This window comes from Manis javanica, chromosome 9 (assembly GCF_040802235.1).
Source record: "Manis javanica isolate MJ-LG chromosome 9, MJ_LKY, whole genome shotgun sequence".
Lineage (NCBI taxonomy): Eukaryota > Metazoa > Chordata > Mammalia > Pholidota > Manidae > Manis > Manis javanica.
The window spans coordinates 94060-112123 of NC_133164.1; the positions used below are offsets into that span (position 1 = coordinate 94060).

General features: G+C 41.1%; 2 protein-coding genes across 16 annotated transcripts in view; one reads left to right on the plus strand and one right to left on the minus strand.

Annotated features, from left to right (window-relative positions):
* The window catches only part of CHAMP1 (chromosome alignment maintaining phosphoprotein 1), a 33222-nt gene extending 30764 nt beyond the window's left edge, over positions 1–2458 (plus strand). For all 5 annotated transcript variants that reach the window (XR_005063109.2, XR_005063106.2, XR_005063110.2 and 2 more), the window contains one exon: positions 1694–2458. The gene's annotated coding sequence lies outside the window, so the exon portion shown is untranslated. The remainder of the gene's footprint in view (positions 1–1693) is intronic.
* UPF3A (UPF3A regulator of nonsense mediated mRNA decay) overlaps positions 1–10999 on the minus strand; it is a 33916-nt gene extending 22917 nt beyond the window's left edge. For 3 of the 11 annotated variants that reach the window (XR_012120944.1, XR_012120945.1, XM_017665046.3), the window contains exons 1-6: positions 10517–10973; positions 9115–9221; positions 7534–7640; positions 3696–3794; positions 3460–3570; positions 3–58 (exon numbers count right to left, since the gene is read on the minus strand). Coding sequence is in view for 9 of the 11 variants with exons in the window: in XM_017665046.3 (XP_017520535.3) it covers positions 3–58; positions 3460–3570; positions 3696–3794; positions 7534–7640; positions 9115–9221; positions 10517–10699 (663 nt within the window). In the remaining 2 variants the exon portion in view is untranslated. The other 8 variants (XM_073212285.1, XM_017665047.3, XM_073212284.1 and 5 more) reach the window with 8 other exon arrangements.
* Positions 11000–18064: the final 7065 nt, after the last annotated feature.

Consider the following 18064-nt stretch of genomic DNA (forward strand, 5'->3'; position numbering starts at 1 on the left):
ACCTGCTTTTCTAATTTTCTATTTTTAATATATTCCAAAAGAGGTGTGGTTCTTCTAGCTAAAACACAAAAATTGTAATGCAGTATTTAACTCTAAATAAGATTTCTTTCCTTTATTTTAAATATTTGTTTCTAATTTAATATTTAAAATAATGAGGGGAAGAATATTATCATGTTTAAGTTTATGTGAGCATACACTGCATTTGGGGAGTTCTTGTTCCACCTCTATAAAGTCAAGTGATTTAAGGGTACTGACAATTTTTTGAGGTAGTAATTTCTGTTCCTAAGGGAGTCTTACATATTACAAAGACAGTACACAGCAGAAAAGCAAAATGGGCACAATGCACTGAACTTCCCAAATGTTAGGAGTATCTCCACATTTTTAGGTATTTTAAATCATCACATATTTATATATTTACTTGATTCAACACATACTCTGAGAATTTCTTGCTTTTTCCACCCAATGGCTTTAAGCAATGTGGATTCTTGTAGTTTCTTATAATATACTCTATAAACTAAAATAACCAGATATAATATTTTAGAAAATGACTCCACCACGGTACTGTTGATCTAAAAAGCACCAACTACCCAGGAGTGAGTATCTCCACAAACTCTAACTCAACCCTCCACCTGACCCTGACAGGCGCCCATGCATGGCAGGCTTCCAGCGTTGCCTCTCAGAGGGACTGTTCCCTGTGGCGGCTGAGGACACAGCTGGGAAGGTGGAAGAAGCTAAGCATCTCAGGCTAAAGGGGGAAGGGAGAGTCCCTGGATACACTGCAAGACTGATGCGACAGATCAGGAATTAATTGGGAATTTTAAGAAAGCCCATGGCTAGGGGTTCCTAAATTGGAAGTGAGAACTCCTGAATAACTTGACATTGCGTACTAGATGGCGTCTGCCCCAGGTTCATGGCTGTGGTGAGGAGCTCACAGTACAGATACCCACCTTTCATCACAGGTACAGGCACCAAGAAGAGTCCATGCCCTCCTCAGGGGCTCCTGTGTCACCCATGAACTGGCTCAGAATAAGTACAGCTGATGCCCTTTGTAACAGGCAAGTCACTCCACATTAGGGAGGACTCTTCTCTGCACCAAGGAAGTTCTGGACTTGTCGGCCACAGGCAGGGCCGAGCCCAGGCCTGTCTGCTCTAATGACCTTGACCGGCCATGACACTAACCTGTGACTTTAGAGCCAATTAATATTTCCATTAGACCCTCACTGTTTATAGACTTGATCATAAGAATCCACTGAAGGCAAAAATCTAAGAAAAGAAAAAGGCAATTTGCCATGAATTGCCTGATTAAGATTCAAATTTAAATGGGCAGAAATTGGAACAGAAACACAGCTCTTCAGTTGCCTCCTGGGCTAGTGGATTCTAAGTCATATTCATTCATTCAGCAGATGACCACAATTTATCTGCTGTGTGCCAGGACTGGGCCAGGTGCCAGGAATGGGGAAGCTGTGGGATGGTGTGCGTCTGACCACCAAGGGGCTGTCTCACGACTCCCCAGAAGGGAAAGATCCTGCCATTTTCCTATACGGGGGCATCTAAAACACAGTGGGAAAGAAATGGGAGGGGAGAAAGGCGAATTCTGTAAAAAATATCTAATTTGCTTCTTCTTTTAGCTCTTCTTAAATTTAACATAATTCTAACCTAACTTCTTGACTTGCCCCCATTTTTTCTTCCCCAGGTTTCCCCATGTCAGTCATGGTGCCACAATCCACTGATCTGATCGACTCAAACTCCCAGCAGCCCTGATTCTGTTCCCATATCCAATTCCATTGGCCAGGCCTGCCAGCTCTACCTGCACCCAGCGCGTATGCTGACCGCCAGCCTCATTCAGGCCACCCTCCCTGGACTGCAGCAAAGCCCGCTAACCAGAAGCCCAGCCTTTCTCAGCACCACAGCCAACCATTACGGAGCAGACAGAGCGATGGGAAAATACATCAGACCATGTCACTCACTCACTCAGTGGCTTCCAGCTGTCCCTGAATAAAACCCAAACCTCTTACACACCAGCTCAAGGTAACGTGCCTGCCCACCTGCCTCGGGGCTCTGCTCCTTGCCTGCTATGTGCCAGACACACTGATGGGCGTCCCACTCCTGACCGAGGCTTCAGCTCCCAGTCCCTGCATCTGGAGTTCCTGCTTTCTCCACCTCTGAGCACGGCTGGTCTCAGACGGGACTTTCTTTTTATCCCATTATTCTACTTTATCACATTTGTGGCACTTATCATGAATGGAAATCACAAATGCTCTGACTTGAAACTTGATTATTTCTGCATGTGTTTACCACATCATTCCCAGTGGAAGGGCAACCTCATGAAGACAGAGGTGTCTGTTCACATTCTGTCCTCATGCCTGGGCTGAGCTGGCACCTAGCAACATGTGCTGAATAAAAATGAGCAAATGCATCCTAAGCACATCTTAATAAAGGTTTACTTTACTGATTAAAATTTTTTGAGCCACATGTTAAATCATCTATTAGAAAATTTAAAACTTCATTATTAGATTAATGATGAATGCTTTAATGTTAATGTTCTTATTAATTTACTCAACAAACACCTACTGAATACCTAAACGTGTCCAAGCAATGTACTACATGCTGGGGCTACAAAAACAAAACTACAGTTCCATCTGGGGGAGGACGGAAAAGCAGAATGAGAAGAGAGTTTACGTAGGAGAAGATGGATAAATAAGAAGAAAAATTAAGAACTGTGTGCAGTTGCCCCATCCTGTAAGCATTAGTGGCTGAGCAGGACGCAGCCAGGGAGGGGCAGGCTGGGAGGGGTGAGGGAGGAGCGCTGGGCCTGGCACCAAGAAGAGACGGACAGGAAGGGAGACTACAAGGGTGTCTACACGCCACCAGCAGAGTGCCTGGCAGAAAAAGGTGTTTCATGTCCACTCTCAAGTTTTGGGGACTGCTACTAGGAGTTAACCATTTCTAAAATATATCATTTGCGGGTGTAGGGTGAAGGCCTGATTCAAACCAGATCCTGGGCTCTGGCGGGGTTTATCCATTCATTTGCTTGCTTGCTCAGGGGGCTTGATATTTTTCCGAACAATGGCAAAACAACCTCATTCTTACGCAAAGCATCTCATTTCTGTGACTACTTAGAAAGATGACAAACTTCTACTTAGAGACACAACGCTCCTTCCCTGACACAGCCAGGCGCAGGGCTCTTCCTTGTCTTCTCACTGCTCATTCAGAAGCATCCTAACTTTGAAACAAAATGACTGCAACTGGAAACTCAGCACTCTGCCTGCACAAACGCATACAAGTATTTCCTCATGTTGTCACCTTTTCAAAACTGGGACACACTCCACACTCCTACATGCCAAGCCTCTCTCAAGTGTCAATGTTTTATAATAAACATGAGAAGGAGATAAATATATAACTCTATAAATGTAAATACATATCTCAAAAGAGTGCAGAGAAGAAATGAGCAGAACAGACCAGTAAGCGCCCTCGTCTTTGCCTCTGTGTCTCCCAGGAGAGTCTCAGGACTGGCGTTAGTTTTCTGTTCCTCGACACAGTAAGTTTCTAAAAACTTCTTATACTCTGGGTCTGTAAGTCAAATAAGAATAAAAAAAGAGAGTAAGTATGTCCCTCCCACACATGGAGAGGAACCATATTTGATCAGCGCATTTAAGTTGGTATTTCTATAATCCAGCATTTGAAAAAGGACTCACCATCTTCAATACTTCCAGTTTTGGCATCTTTTTTCTTTAGCTTCTTTCTGGCTATCTTCTGGAATGGAGCAAACTCTACCACTGCAGGATATTCTAGGCCTTTAACAGGAAACAAATTCCAAAAACCATTCTGAAATTCCACTATATTCATTTTGGAAAACAACCACCTAGCTTACTTGAGGAGTGGGCTTACCAATGATAATGTTACTGTTTAAACTCTAATTTAATTATCCTTTCAAGCAACTGCAACCTTAGCATGTCAAACTTCAAATTTAAACCAAGGACGGGTGATTACATATTTTAAAGAAAGATTCCTCACGCTGTAGTGGTGGTTACATGACTGAATACATTCAAAATTCATCGAACTACCTACTTGAGAATAGTGAATTTTATCATATATAACTAATACCTCAGTAAACCTGATCTCCCCCTACTGAAGAGTTTATCATGGAATACCTTTAAATAGATTTCTTAGTAACATTTATAATTTTTAAATTTTAAAAGGTTAATTCGATTATCAATCTGTTATGTGAGTTCAAGGAAATCACTCTGCTTAGAAGAGACACTTGGCTAAAAGGACTTCAAAAGGTGTACATAATACGCAGGAAAAATTTAGTTAAAATAGAAAAGTTTAGAATGGAAGTCATTAGAAATTGATTTTGTTATGTTGGGGAGGAAACACACAGACATGTTCACTAAGAGAATCTGGTATATGCTAATCAACACACACACACTTCTACCTTGGTACTAAACCTGGATGAGTAATCACTTTCACACGTGTCAGGAATGGTCAGGTGACTATGATATTGGAACTCTCATATATCTGGAAGACATCATGCTAACTTCAACTATCCTGAATAAAGTCAAGAACCAGGAAAGCATGGCTTCAGACAGGCAGGGACAAGGTCTAGTTCACCTTCACAATGCCTGGTACATAGTAGATGCTTATTAAAAGAGCAGTTGATACACTTCCTGATTTCAAAACTTACTAAAAAGCTATAATAATTACAATGGTACTGGCATAAACACAGACACACAGACAGAGGGCCCATAAATAAACCCTCACATGTATGTTCAAATTGTTCTCTACAAGGGTGCGGGGAAGGGACAGTTTTTTTTAGCAAACGGTGCTGGGAAAACTGGATATCCACATGCAAAAGAATGAAGTTGGATTCCTAAACCATATACAAAAATTAACTCAAAATGGATCAAATACCCAAAACTATAAAAATCCTGGAAGAACTGGGCATAGAAGCCACAGGGCATAAATCTGCAAAGAAGTAAAAAGCTAACCTTTTCAAACAATAGGGCTTCTCTCTCACTTACCAACTTTACATTTCCCTGTATGGCCCCAGAAGATGACTGGTTAGCCAGAGACGGGTAAGATTCCTCAAGGGAGGAACAACCTAAGACAGGCACAGTTGCAGGGGGGCCATCAGGTGAGAATTTGGGGATCAACAGAGGTGAGGCTCAGAACCTCACCCCCCCTGCTTTGAGAGAAATCTTCTGCATCCGTGGATGTTTTGCTGCCCTTGTCTAGCCTGGATTAATACTTAGTCCATAGGCACACACCCGATCATCTGATCATCTACATTTGCTCTCTTACAGCACTAAACTATGTTTTCTACCTTTATCTTGCATCTACCTACCACTTCAGCATTTTATTAAAAATAAAAATAATAATAATAATAAAGGGAGAAATGTGGGATCAACATATAAATCAAGTACAAAAATCAAACGAATATTCATATTTGACCTGATTGTTTATAGGTCATAATGCGTGATCAAAACCAAAAGTTTCTGTGATGAATGCCCTTGTACTGTTCACCATGTAAGAACTTATTCACTATGTAAGAATTTGTTCACCATGTAAGAACTTGTTCGTTATGCTTCAGAAGATTGGAGACTGACGAGAATTAGGCTTGAGATGGATTAATGATTGTACATTGAGCATTGACCCCCCTATACTGAATTTTATTGTTGTTAACAACCATTTGATCAATAAATATGAGAGATGCCCTCTCAAAAAAAAAAAAAAAAAATCCTGGAAGAAAATGTGGAAGAAAAGCTTGACATTGGACTTGACAATGATTACTTGGACAAGATGCCAAAAGCACAGGCAACTCAAGTAAAAACAAGTAAACTGGATACATGGACACACCTGGGCACCTAGGGCGTGGTCAGGGTGTGAAGGCAACCTACAGAATGGGAGAAGGTCACACAGCTGACAAAGGATTAATATGCATAATATAAAGTCAGCTCAACAACAACAAAAATCATTTAAAAATGGCCAAAGAACTTGGATAGTTCTCCAAAGAAGACATACGAGTGCCGAAATGCACATGGGAAGATGCTCATCATCAATGATCATTAAGGGAAATGCAAATCAAAGCCACATGAGATACTGCTGTACTCCCATTAGGATATCTGCTACCCAAAAAAAACAGAAAATAACAAGTGTTGACAAGGATGTGAAGAAACTGGAACCCTGTGCAATATATAAAATGTCAACAATACAAAATGACGCAGTCTCTATGGAAAACAGTATGGTGGTTTCTCAAAAAATTAAAAACTGAATTACTATATGATCTTACCAACACACTGGGTGTATATCCAAGACTCGAAACAGGACCCCGAAGAGATATTTGCACACCCATGTTCAAAGCAGTGCTATTCACAGCAGCAAAGAGCTGTAAGCCATCCCAAGTGTTCTCTGATAGGTGAATGGGTAAACAAAGTGTGGTGTATACATGCAATAGGTATTAACAAGGAAGGAAATTCTGACACAGGCTACAACATGGTGAACCCTGAGGAAAGTATTCTAAGTGAAATTAGCCAGTCACAAAAAGACACATACTGTGTGATTCCACTTATATGCAGTACCTAGAGTGGTCAAATTCAGAGACAGAAAGTAGAAGGTGGTTGCCAGGCAGAAGGAGACACGGGGAGATGCTATTTAATGAGTGCCGAGATCAGCTCTGTAAGATGAGTTGTGGGGATGGTTGCACAATAATGTGAATATACTCAACACCACTGAACTGTACACTTAAAACAGGACTAAGATGGTAAATTTACGTTATGTGTATCTCACCACAATTTGTAATAAGGAAAACGTCCACTTGAATGTATTACTACAAAAATTAGCATTCAACACAAATGTCAAACAGTTCAAGCATTAAATTTTCATTTACTCACAGGAAACGTCTCTTGGCCTTAGCCTTCTCACTCTTTGATCTTTTCTAGTTTGTCACCTCTCAGTGAAGGAGACGGGGTGGAGTGGAAAGGAGGACAAAGAAAACATACCAAAAGCCGAGCCCAAAAGCAGAGGGTTATACATTCAGAATAGAGGTAAATATTAAATATCCTGTCTAAGCAGGCAATGCTGTTCAACAGGGTCCAAACTGATGTCATTACATCCCCTCCACCCACAACATCATCCAGAAATGGTATGATTATGAAGAGTATTTACTCTCTGTTTAGGGAGACACAGGGGTAAGTAAAAAATGTATTTTAGGAAATTTCTATCATGATTAAAATAATGTAATTTGGGGACATAAAAATGTCAAGTTCCCTTATCCAGAAAACTAATTTACATGAAAAATTTCACTCTGTGATGATAGTACATAAACAGGTTGTCACCATTACACAGCATTGCTGGAATTCTTTGGTATACATATAATTTTAACTTTTAATATAAGCACACTTAAAGTAACAATCAAATTTTATGAACATTATTTTCAATTTGTATCTCAGAACCTCTAGATCAAAACTCACAAACACTCCATTGAAACTTAATGTACTTCAAGATTGTAATAGTTTAAAATGCCTAAGACCCAACCTTTACTGTCAATGAAGACATATCCATCAAAACGATCTCTAAAGGGAAGGATGTCATCGGGATTTCTGAAATTAATGTATGCTCTTGAGTAAAGATGGGGACAGAGACTGAAACAAGAGATAATAGTGAAAATGGTTAGTAAAAAAATCTAAGAATTCTTTAATTTTACTTTTTTTTTTGATACAGTAGACTATTTCAGATAAAACCTTTATGCCAAATAATCATTTCTCATTTAATTATAACAATCTGGATATTCTTCAGCAAATATGTAAAAACAAACACAAAACATTTAAGAGAGATCTTTCTAATGACTTGGGAGAGATAATTTAGGTCAGTTTCTCATTCATTGCACAGAGCCAAGGTTAAAACACTGGTCCTCAGAGGTTGAAAACCAAAGGCGAGGCTATTCAAAGGTCATTCCTAATCATGCATCATGTCTGCACTACAACTTAGTCATAATTCATTCATAGAGGAAAATGTTATATTGTATGAGATTCGCTACTGATTTAGAGAATACTTTTAGGTAAAGTATACTAATTGTATCACACGGCACGGGGTTTGCAGAAACACTAAGCCTTTCTCCCGTCTCATAGCTACCAATTTCCTTCACAGGCAGAAACTTCCAACCCCACTTCACAGACAAGAACACTAAGGCTCAGAGAAATCAGTTCCCTGCCGAGGGTGCAGTTAGTTAAAGGTGGGACTGAGAGTCCAATCTGAGTCACTCAGAGTCCAGTGCCTGCCCTCCTTTACCTGTACCAGTTTACCTAAACTCTAATTATTAGAAAATCATCTGTTTTTTTTACTATATCTATCTTTACCTGATGATGATATTATTTTTTGAAGGACTGACATTTTGTACTCAAATGCAGTTATTCAAAGGGAAGGTTTATATGGCTACCGTGAATGACAACTCAAGATAATGAAGGTAAAAAGGGTAACAATGATACTGAAGAAAATAATGAAAATCACTAAATTCTAGCAGAACTGTGGCCCTCTGGAGGTCTAACCTGGCAACTGCTCTTTTTAATAAAAGGAAGCTTTGAAAGTATTACAGGGTTGTCAAAGTCCTATTACTCCAAGCTGTAAAAGGAAAGTGAAAAAGATGTAACTTGGCAGGAACAGATGGGGTGTTAGTGAAAGGGAGCACAGGGGGCTTCTGGGGTCTGGAATATTCTATTTCTTCATCTGGTGTTAGTTACATGGGCATGTTCACTTGGGAAAATTCATCAGGTTATACATCTATTATTTATTCATCTTTGTTATGTATTAATACAACTTACATTTTTATTATAAATACTTCAAGAAGCTACATGCAGTAAGGCTTATGAATACTAAGTAATATGTTTTCTGTTTTTCTTTTTTGACTATGGTGGTGCTAGTAGAGGCATATTTCATATCTATTTCAGAGAACTGTAACCATCTGCCGACTTACAAGTAACTTGAAGAAATAAAGGTGTGCAATGACTTCTGACTACATGTGGGAAAGAAAACGGAAATGGAGATGGCTTCTGATAGCTACAATTAATTTCCATCAATGCCAACGCCTCTGTTTCTGAATGCTGGTAAACAGCTTCTCACCTGAGATCGGCAGTAAAGAACTCGAAATAATCATGTGCCGGCAGTGGGTGCAGCTGTTCTTCCAGCTGCTCCTTGGTGAGGCTAGGAGGAAGCCGCCGGATGACCACCTGAGGAAAGGACACAGGCTGGGTTCTGACTCCTGTCACTGTATTAAGCACCAATAACCTGAATGCTTGACCATCTGTTTATACTCAGAGACAATCTGAACCAGGGGTCCAGCGGAAACACAGGGTAGGGAAGGTCAAGGCTGTGTCCGAAAGCGCTGAATGAAGCAAAACTGAAGGAACAAAACAGCAGCAGACTGACAGACTCCCAAGAAGGGACTACCGGTTACCAAAGGGGAGGGGTGTGGGAGGGGGAAAAGGATTGAGGGATATTATGTTTAGTACACACGGTATGAGGGGTCACGGGGAAGGCAGTGTAGCTCAGAGAAGGCAAATAGTGAATCTGTGGCATCTCACTACACTGATGGACAGACAGTGACTGCAATGGGGTATGACTGGGGACTTTATAATATGGATAAATGTAGTAACCATACTGTCTTCATGTGAAACCTTCATGAGAGTGTATATCAATAATACCTTAAATAAACAAATGAATAAATAAAATAAAAAGTAAAATACATACATTGATTCACAAATTTTTAAGCACTAAATGTCAATGTCTATGTTATGTCCTGGATGTTCAAAGATGAACAAAATATACGTCCTGACCTCAAACAGATCACAGTCTGCTTGGTCGGATACTTGCCCTTTTTGGAAATATGAAAGGCAGAAAAAGTAATTTTTAAAAAAGGCGCTGAATGACTCAAAAGGGATCCGCGGGTCGAAGCGGCTGTGCCTAACACGTCTGTCCCGCGTGCTCGCCGTGTTACCAGCGGATAACTACGCAACACACGCGCTGCCTTCCCCTTCGCGCTGCCCGCAGGTTAAGCCACACTGGAAGGCCAGGTGGCCGGGCAGCGCAGCAGAAACGCACCCGAGGCGCCCCTGTTGCCGCGGCAGGCACACCCGGCGCGCCCGCCCTTCCCCGGGCCGGGCCCTCCCGTGCGCCCCAGGCCGCGGTCCTCGGCACTGAGGAGAGCCTCCGCTTGGCGCCGCTGAGCCCGCGTCACAGCCCGACCGAAACTCCCACGGCTGGAGTGGCTTTTCTTCCTCCCAGGCCCACAAACATGGCACCCGAAGGCGCCGATTCCCGGCGAGCCAGCCGCTGTCAGCGGTGCTGAAGCCGCCCCGCCCTGCCCTCACCTTGCACAGCACCGTCCTTTTCTTCTCGCGAGGTTTGCCCGAGCCACCCCGTCCTCGCGCCCCTCCACTTTGCTGAATACACCGCCCCTTCTTCTCGCGAGGTTTGCTGCCCGGCCTCATCCTCACCCTGCCCTCGTCCCTTGCCCCGCCCCCACCTTGCTCAGAAACGTCGTTTTCTCCTCGCGAGGTTTGCCTTCCCCGCCCCCAGAGACGGAGGACGAGGCAGGAGGTGACTCCCGACGGAACTGGATTTCTACAGCCGACGGCTTCCCCCTCCAGCTCGAGCCCCGCGCAACGACTGCCGCGGGGCCTCCGGTCCTCGCCTTCTCCGAGCGCATTCCGGAGCCGCCGCGGAGTCACCGCCACCTACCGCCTAAGCCGAAGCCTCGCGAGAACTGGGCCGCGCCGCCCGCACCGCCCACTGCGGCCCCGCCCACGCGGCCGGGCTCACGCGAGGGGCCCGGGCGTCGGCGAAACGGCGACGTCGCGCACCGCAGTCTGGGCCCGCGATCGGAGGTCTTTCCCGCTCAGGAGAGCCGGCCTAGGCTGCACTCCTGAGAACTATAGGCACGTGCCTAGTAAAAGTTATTCCAAGAAAATGTGAAGTTTCATCAGAGAAGGGCAGTTGCATTTTAAGAAAAAACAGGCGATTCGGAGCGCAGCTCCCCACACCGACTAGAACCGGCGCCGAGCCGAGCGCGGAGAGGTTCCTGGGCGGACCGCCGGCGGGAGGCGGCGCTGGCCCTGAGGCTGGGGGCGCGGCGCCCGCAAAACGGCCTCAGGGTTTTTCGTGTGATTTTGCTCGACTTTTTGAGGAGGCTCTCAATAGGACAGCAACCAAGCCAAGCGCACATTTTTGTTATTTTTCCCTTACAAACTATCGGTAACACTTTTGCCTCGAATAATTTATACGGAAGCTTATCACTTTGAAATGGTGCGTTTTTTCAATTTTTAAAACCCAAAACCCATGTTGGCTATATTTTAGATTCATAGCGTTTTTCTCCCATAAACTTCAAGTATAAAGACACTAGAGAATGGAGTCACTGGAGGATACCAGAGGTAAATCCAGGCTCAGCTTGCTTGCCCAGTACTTTATCCTTGAACCGCGCACTACCTGCGAACACACCTGACATGTGACATTTAAAATGGGCCAAGACTAAAAAGCACCTCCAAAACTGAGTTCTTTAAATCGCCCAAAAAGGGGCTCTTTTCAATATTCAGACGCTAAAGGAATCCTATTAGAACCGCGCCTCTGATCCAGTTTCCGTTCTTGTCTCCAGCTCAGAATCGAGAGCCGTTATGCCGATCAGAAGCTCTGATGATCTTATGATAATGAGGATAATGTGGTTGCCAAATATAAAATCATATACTGAGGGTGGGAGGTGAAGGCAGAAAGAGCTGATGGTAAAAATAAAATTAACTCATTTCCAATGTTTTGTTCAACAGTTTAAATACAGAGCATATAGTTGGAATTATCTTTGAAAAAGTCTCAAATGTATTTGCAGGACTTTCTTAATTTCTGTTATTTAAACAATCATCTATCTCAATATCTAATTTCAGCTTTAGTCCTGTTTCTAAATTGGGATAATAAGGATCCTAAATCTCACACATCTGTTCGGCGAAAATTGGTAAAGGGAAGCCTCGGGCGGCGGCGGCGGCGGGGGTAAGGCCTGAAGGGGGAGTGCCCCGCCCACCGCCCTGGCCAATCACAGGAACGGCAGGAAGCGCGGGAAGGACGTCTTCCTACCCACAATATTTCGGCTGCTTTACCGCGATGGGCTTTCTGCTTACTCCCCCTTTCTTTATATAAAGGCACCTCCTCTCCTGCTCGCTGGAAGTGCCTGTGGTTTTGCCGTTGTCCAGGATTGCAATACTTTGCCGTTCCTGAATAAACCTGTTTCTGTTGGTAAAGTAACTGACAGCTTTTTTTTTAAGGTTGACAATTCTTACGGAAGCACCCTTGCTCCAAGAAATTCTGTCACTCAGCAAAGGAACACCGGTCAGCCCAGAACACCTTGGCAGCCAAGGTGGATTCCTTTGCGACGAGACATCGCGCGCACCTCCGCCCGCTGGGTCCTACATAGTGCTCAGTGCTTGAAGGACACTCCCTACAACCAGAAATGTGACTTCACTCAAGTAGGAACTGTCCATCAATTCTGTATGCCCAGCCCAGGCCTGTCTCTGGTACCCAGAGCCACACACATGTGTGTTTTTTATAAATTTAGTTTTTTTTCCCCCAAGTAACAGCCACCACTGCCAATATTTAAAGACCCCTTCGATTCTTTACTTCCTGTTATTACAAATACAGTTCTGAAAAATGGTTTCATTCACAAAAATGACAATTTTAGAATTCAGGTTTGGCTGATGAAAATATCCTTTAAATAAAATTTCAAGATATAGTGAATGAAATACACTTGTAAAATAGCTTTTGGTTTTATATGAAAAAATAAGTATGTCACAAAGAAAATCTAACTTCCTACACATTACTCAGCTTAAAACATCTTGTTTTGCATATGCACAGAACTACAGCAAAAACAAAGCAGTAGTAATCTCCAGGCATCACAGTGAATATAGTAGGTGACTTTGCTTTTGCTTAACAGAACATTCCCCCCATGATTATCAAGGGAAAGTAAGTCCTTATCATAGGAAAGGCTACATTTCACATAGGACCACAGGTCTAACTGGTGGCTGACAGTGCTGACAGCAGCTGGTGACCATAACACTCTCATCTTCCTTTGAAGAATACAGCAGGGTCACTTCAGAGTTCACAAGGATGCCTTTGTAGGGAACTATGCATCATTATGAGATATTACGGAATTGGGTAATAACAGAAAAACATTTGGCAGTATCATTATACATTGCCTTTGATACTTTCTGAAACTAAACATTGGTATTCAACTGCTGCTGATCTGAAAAAAAAGTTTAGTCAAACTTCTTAAAGCTTGTGCCTTCATGTCTTAAAGAACTATCAGTATGGTGAGGGCTCACATCAGGAGTTCACTTTTCCAGAAACCCTAGGCCTCACACCATGGCACCAATGAAGATATCAGTGAAGAAACTAAATGAAATATTTTGGTCTGGTGGGCAAAATAAATGCAAAAAGATGCAAAAACAAGTATTAATACCTTCATTCTTATATACTTTTAAATGATTGTCATTTTATTTCCTGTCCTCAGGTAAGAGAGGGGAGGCATAAAAATAGGCACATTGCATGACTAACAAAGAATAGGTAGAAAAGACATTAAAAAAGAAAAATGAAAACTCAAAAATACACTATTTGAATCTAAGTAGCAGTAGGCAATTCATGGTCTATAAGTGCATTACTGCAGTAAACTGACATTCACTGTGATGAGCTGAGTCAGAGAATGGGGGCTGGATGCATCACTCTGTGCCCAGATTCATCTGTACAAACTTAGGCAGTCAGCATGTGGGGAACTTAAACAACAGCTTTTGTTTGTCTGCCTTATTTATTATACATTTTTTCTGCCTTAGTTACTACATTTTACCTAAAGAAGGTGGAAATATATAGGATACATTTTACATTAAGATAAAAATTTTGGTGTTTAAGAGTATAATTCAGGTGCCTGCAAAACTCATTTCTGTATATCTTCCTTGTTAGTGATGTTGTGGATAACTGTTTTGGAGTACAGTATTTTTCAGACAAAGAAGGATAATTTGCTGACTGAAGTCAGGAAGAGAGCTGAAAGAAAGGATTTCAACAAATGAAGCATATAATCCTATCTCTTTATTAGAATGACTATGAGTTGTTCTCTGATAATATAGTTTTCACCTATGAATCATAGCAAGATTCTTTTGCCAATCTCAGTGAAGAGGTAACAAAAAAAGGTTAAAGGTTAAGCAAAATTTTTTGTATAAGCCATTAAAAATAAAAGCTTCTTAAGGACAAAAATTTGTTAATATCTTTCACAAAATAAATCATTTGCCAGTGTGCAATGCCTTTTAACTTTTCTTTCTTGACCCCAACAAATGTGGCTTATCATTTCAATCAGCTCTCCCATGGATGAAACCAGATGTTCTTACAAGATAGTTATTTAGCTATGATGTAATATTACTGGCAAATCAACTGTTTATTTCAGATGGATTCAGCTTCCAATCTTGTCCCTGTATGAAAAATCATTTTAGCAATTGGGGCTAAAACGACTGAATGAAAGCAGACCAAGAAAGCCTATAACATTTACCAACAGCTAAAGGACATGTCATTAAGTTAGTATGGAAAAAGCAGGTAAAACTCATACTCATCCCCTACTGTCTCCTCAGTGGGTTTCAGCCTCAGCAAGTTCATTCTTGATTTGGTGAGACCAAAAAAATGACAATGGAATATTCTTGACTGAAAGGGTTTATATCCAGCTTTATTCTCATGGTGGCAGGTCAAGCACTAGAATCTTGTCCACTTCAGGGCAAGTCTGCACGCAGCAAGCAGTTCTCTGCCTCCGGGCCTCTCCACCCACGCAGCCATTTCAGTCTTTGTCCTCAGTGCTGCCACCACTCCCACCTCTGCTATCCTGCGGCCGTGCAGCCCAGCGTACAGGGCAGACCTCTTTATATATAGTCATTAACAATGTATTGCCTACATGTGTGCTGTGAGCAAGTTGACCAGGGTCAGGTGAGAATCCTGGCCATAGGAGCTTTCATTTTCTCTACACATACCCACAAGGATGTAGACATTATAGAGAATAATGAATCACATTTATTTTATAGAAAAAAGTTACAATTTAGCACCAAAGTCCACTCAATTTCTTTTAAGTGTCTCAAAATGTGCTTATTAGCCTGTTGAGTTTGTTAGCTAAAATACTATTATGATCTTGGAATGTTTTAATTACTTGTGATAAGTACTGTAGACAATTTTATATGACTCTCAACATTTATCACAGTAGTAACAAAAGATCTAGCTATCATTTTAAGACAGGAGTGATGTCACAGAAAATGGCAGATGATGAAGCTTTAGGAGTTGTGCTTTCACCAAAACAACCTTAAGGATGAAAACACTATCAGAACCAACTACTTTGGAACTCTGGAAGCTGTTAAGCTACTTCACAGCAATCAGACAAGTGCCTGACGATGGAAAAGACGCAGCTGTTTGGCAAAGGCTAGGAATTCACATGTGACCTCCCTGCTTCTTCCTGTCATGCCATCTGAGCAATCAGTGTTCCTGGAGGGCCCAGATCTTTGGAGCTGCGTATCTGGTTGTCTGGTGGTTCCCAAGGACCAGCACAGACGCTTGCCTGGATGTGGCCCTGCTTTGACTCCCTCAGGCCTCAGCAACTTCCTTGCCAGCATCCACCAAAAGATAGAGACATGCACACTTAAGAAAACAAAAAAAGACATGACATTTAAGCAAAACCTCTGTCAGGTCATAGGCTGACTGAACAGACAACAGAGTTGAAGCTTCAGTGATCACACACACAAGGAATACTGCTGTTTCTGGAGAAGTCACCGTACAAATGGACAACTGCAACCCTCAACAAGTAACAAAACCAATCACTGAGTGGGGAGAATCTGATTTCCAGATTTAATCACATTTCAATTTTCAGAATGTCTAGTTCTCAAAAAAACTACAAAACACATAAAAGAAAATATGGCTCTTTTACAGGAAGAAACAAATTTGACAGAACTATCTCAGAGGAAGCACAGATAATGGAATTACTAGTCAGAGATGTTAATCAACGGTATTAAATATGCTCAAAGGGCTACAGGGACCACTGACAAATAACTAAAGAAACCAGGAGAATGGTAGCTGAACCAACAGGAAATGTCAATAAAGAGAGCAAAATTATAAAAAGGAAACAAATGGAAATTCTGGAACTGAAAAGTACAATAGATGAAATTAAGATTTCACTAGAGGGGTTCAACAACAGATCTGAACAAGCAGAAAAAAAAATCAGTGAACCTGAAGATAAGGCAACTTGAACTATCCAGTATGAGCAGAAAGAATGAGGAAAAATGAATACACTATAAGAGACCTGTGGGACACCACCAAACACAAAACATGCATATAGGAATCTCAGGAGAAAAAAAGATGTAGAAAAATATTTGAAGAAATAAAGGCTGAAAATTCCCTGCATTTGATGAAAGACACAAATCTACACATTAATAATGTCAACAAATTCCATGCAGGATAGACTCAAAGAGATCTGCAACAGGCACATTAAAATTAAATTGTCAAAAGATGAAGACAAGAACTAAAACCTGGGTAATATAAAGATAAGCAACTAATGAGATACAAGGGATCCTTGATATGATCATGAGTTGATGTCTCATCAGAAGCCAATGATGTCAGAAGGCAGTGGGACAGGTGACATACTTAAAGCCCTGAAAGAAAAACACTGTCAACCAAGAATTCTATACCTGGAAAAACTACCCTTCAAAAAGGAAGGAGAAATGAAGACATTCCTAATAAACAGAAGTTAAGGGAGTTTGTTACTGGTAGGCATGACCTATAAGAAATGCCAAAGGAACCCTTAAGGTTTAAATGAAAGAATGCTAAACATTAACTTGAAATCATATCAAGAAATAAAGAACAAGGATAGCAATAACTACATAGGTAAATACAAAAGCTAGTATTAGTGTACTTTTAGTTTGTAACTCTTTTAAAGTATGAATTAAGAGGCAAATGAACAAAATAGTTGTGAATCAGTATTAAAGGGAACACAATGAATAAAGATGTAATCTGTGATAATAACAATATTAAAGGGAGAGGAGTGGAGGTATATAGAAGCAGTGTTTGTATGCTATTGATTTTAAATTGGAATTACTCAAATTAGGTTATCATAACCTTAAGATAGAAATTGTAACCCCTGAGGTAACCACAAAAAGAGCCTAAGAACTATACAGAAAAGGAGAGGATCAAAACTGCATACCACACCTGAAAAAATCAACTAACCACAAAATAAGGCAGTAAGAGAGGAACTGAGGAACAAAAGCATGCAAGACATACAGAAAACAAAGAACTAAATTGTTAGGTAGGTCTTTTCATCTTAGTAATTACTTCAAATGTAAATGGATTAAATTCTCCAATTAAAAGGGAGAATAGATTAAGAAATATAACCCATTTATATGCTGTCTACAAAAGACTTTTGTAGATTCAGACACAAAGAGGTTGAAAGTTAAAGGATGGAAAAGATTATTGCACATAAATGATAACCGATAGAGCTAGGCTGACTGTACTAATATTAGATAAAACAGACTTTGAGTTAAAACTGTTATAAGTGACAAAAGACATCATACAGTGATAAAAGGGTCAATCCATCAAGAAGCTGTAACAAGTATAAAATATGTGCATCTAAAAAAACCTCCAAAATATATGAAGTAAAAATTAACAGAATTGAGGGAAGAAACAGTCCTACAAAAATAGTTGGAGACTTCAACACCCCACTTTCAATAATAGAATAACGAGGCAAAAGATCAACAGGGAAACAGAAGACTTGAACAACACTATAAACCAACTAGGCATGACTGACATAGAACACTGCATCTAAAAAATGCAGAATATACAATCTTCTCAAATATATAGGGCACATTCTCCAGGATGGACCATAAATTATGCCACAAGAAAAGTCTTACTACACTTAGAAAGAATGCAATCACCAGGGTATTCTTTCTAACCACAATGGAATGAAACCTGCCATCAGTAACAGAAGAGAAACTAGAAAACTCACAAATGTGTGGAAATTAAACAACACAAC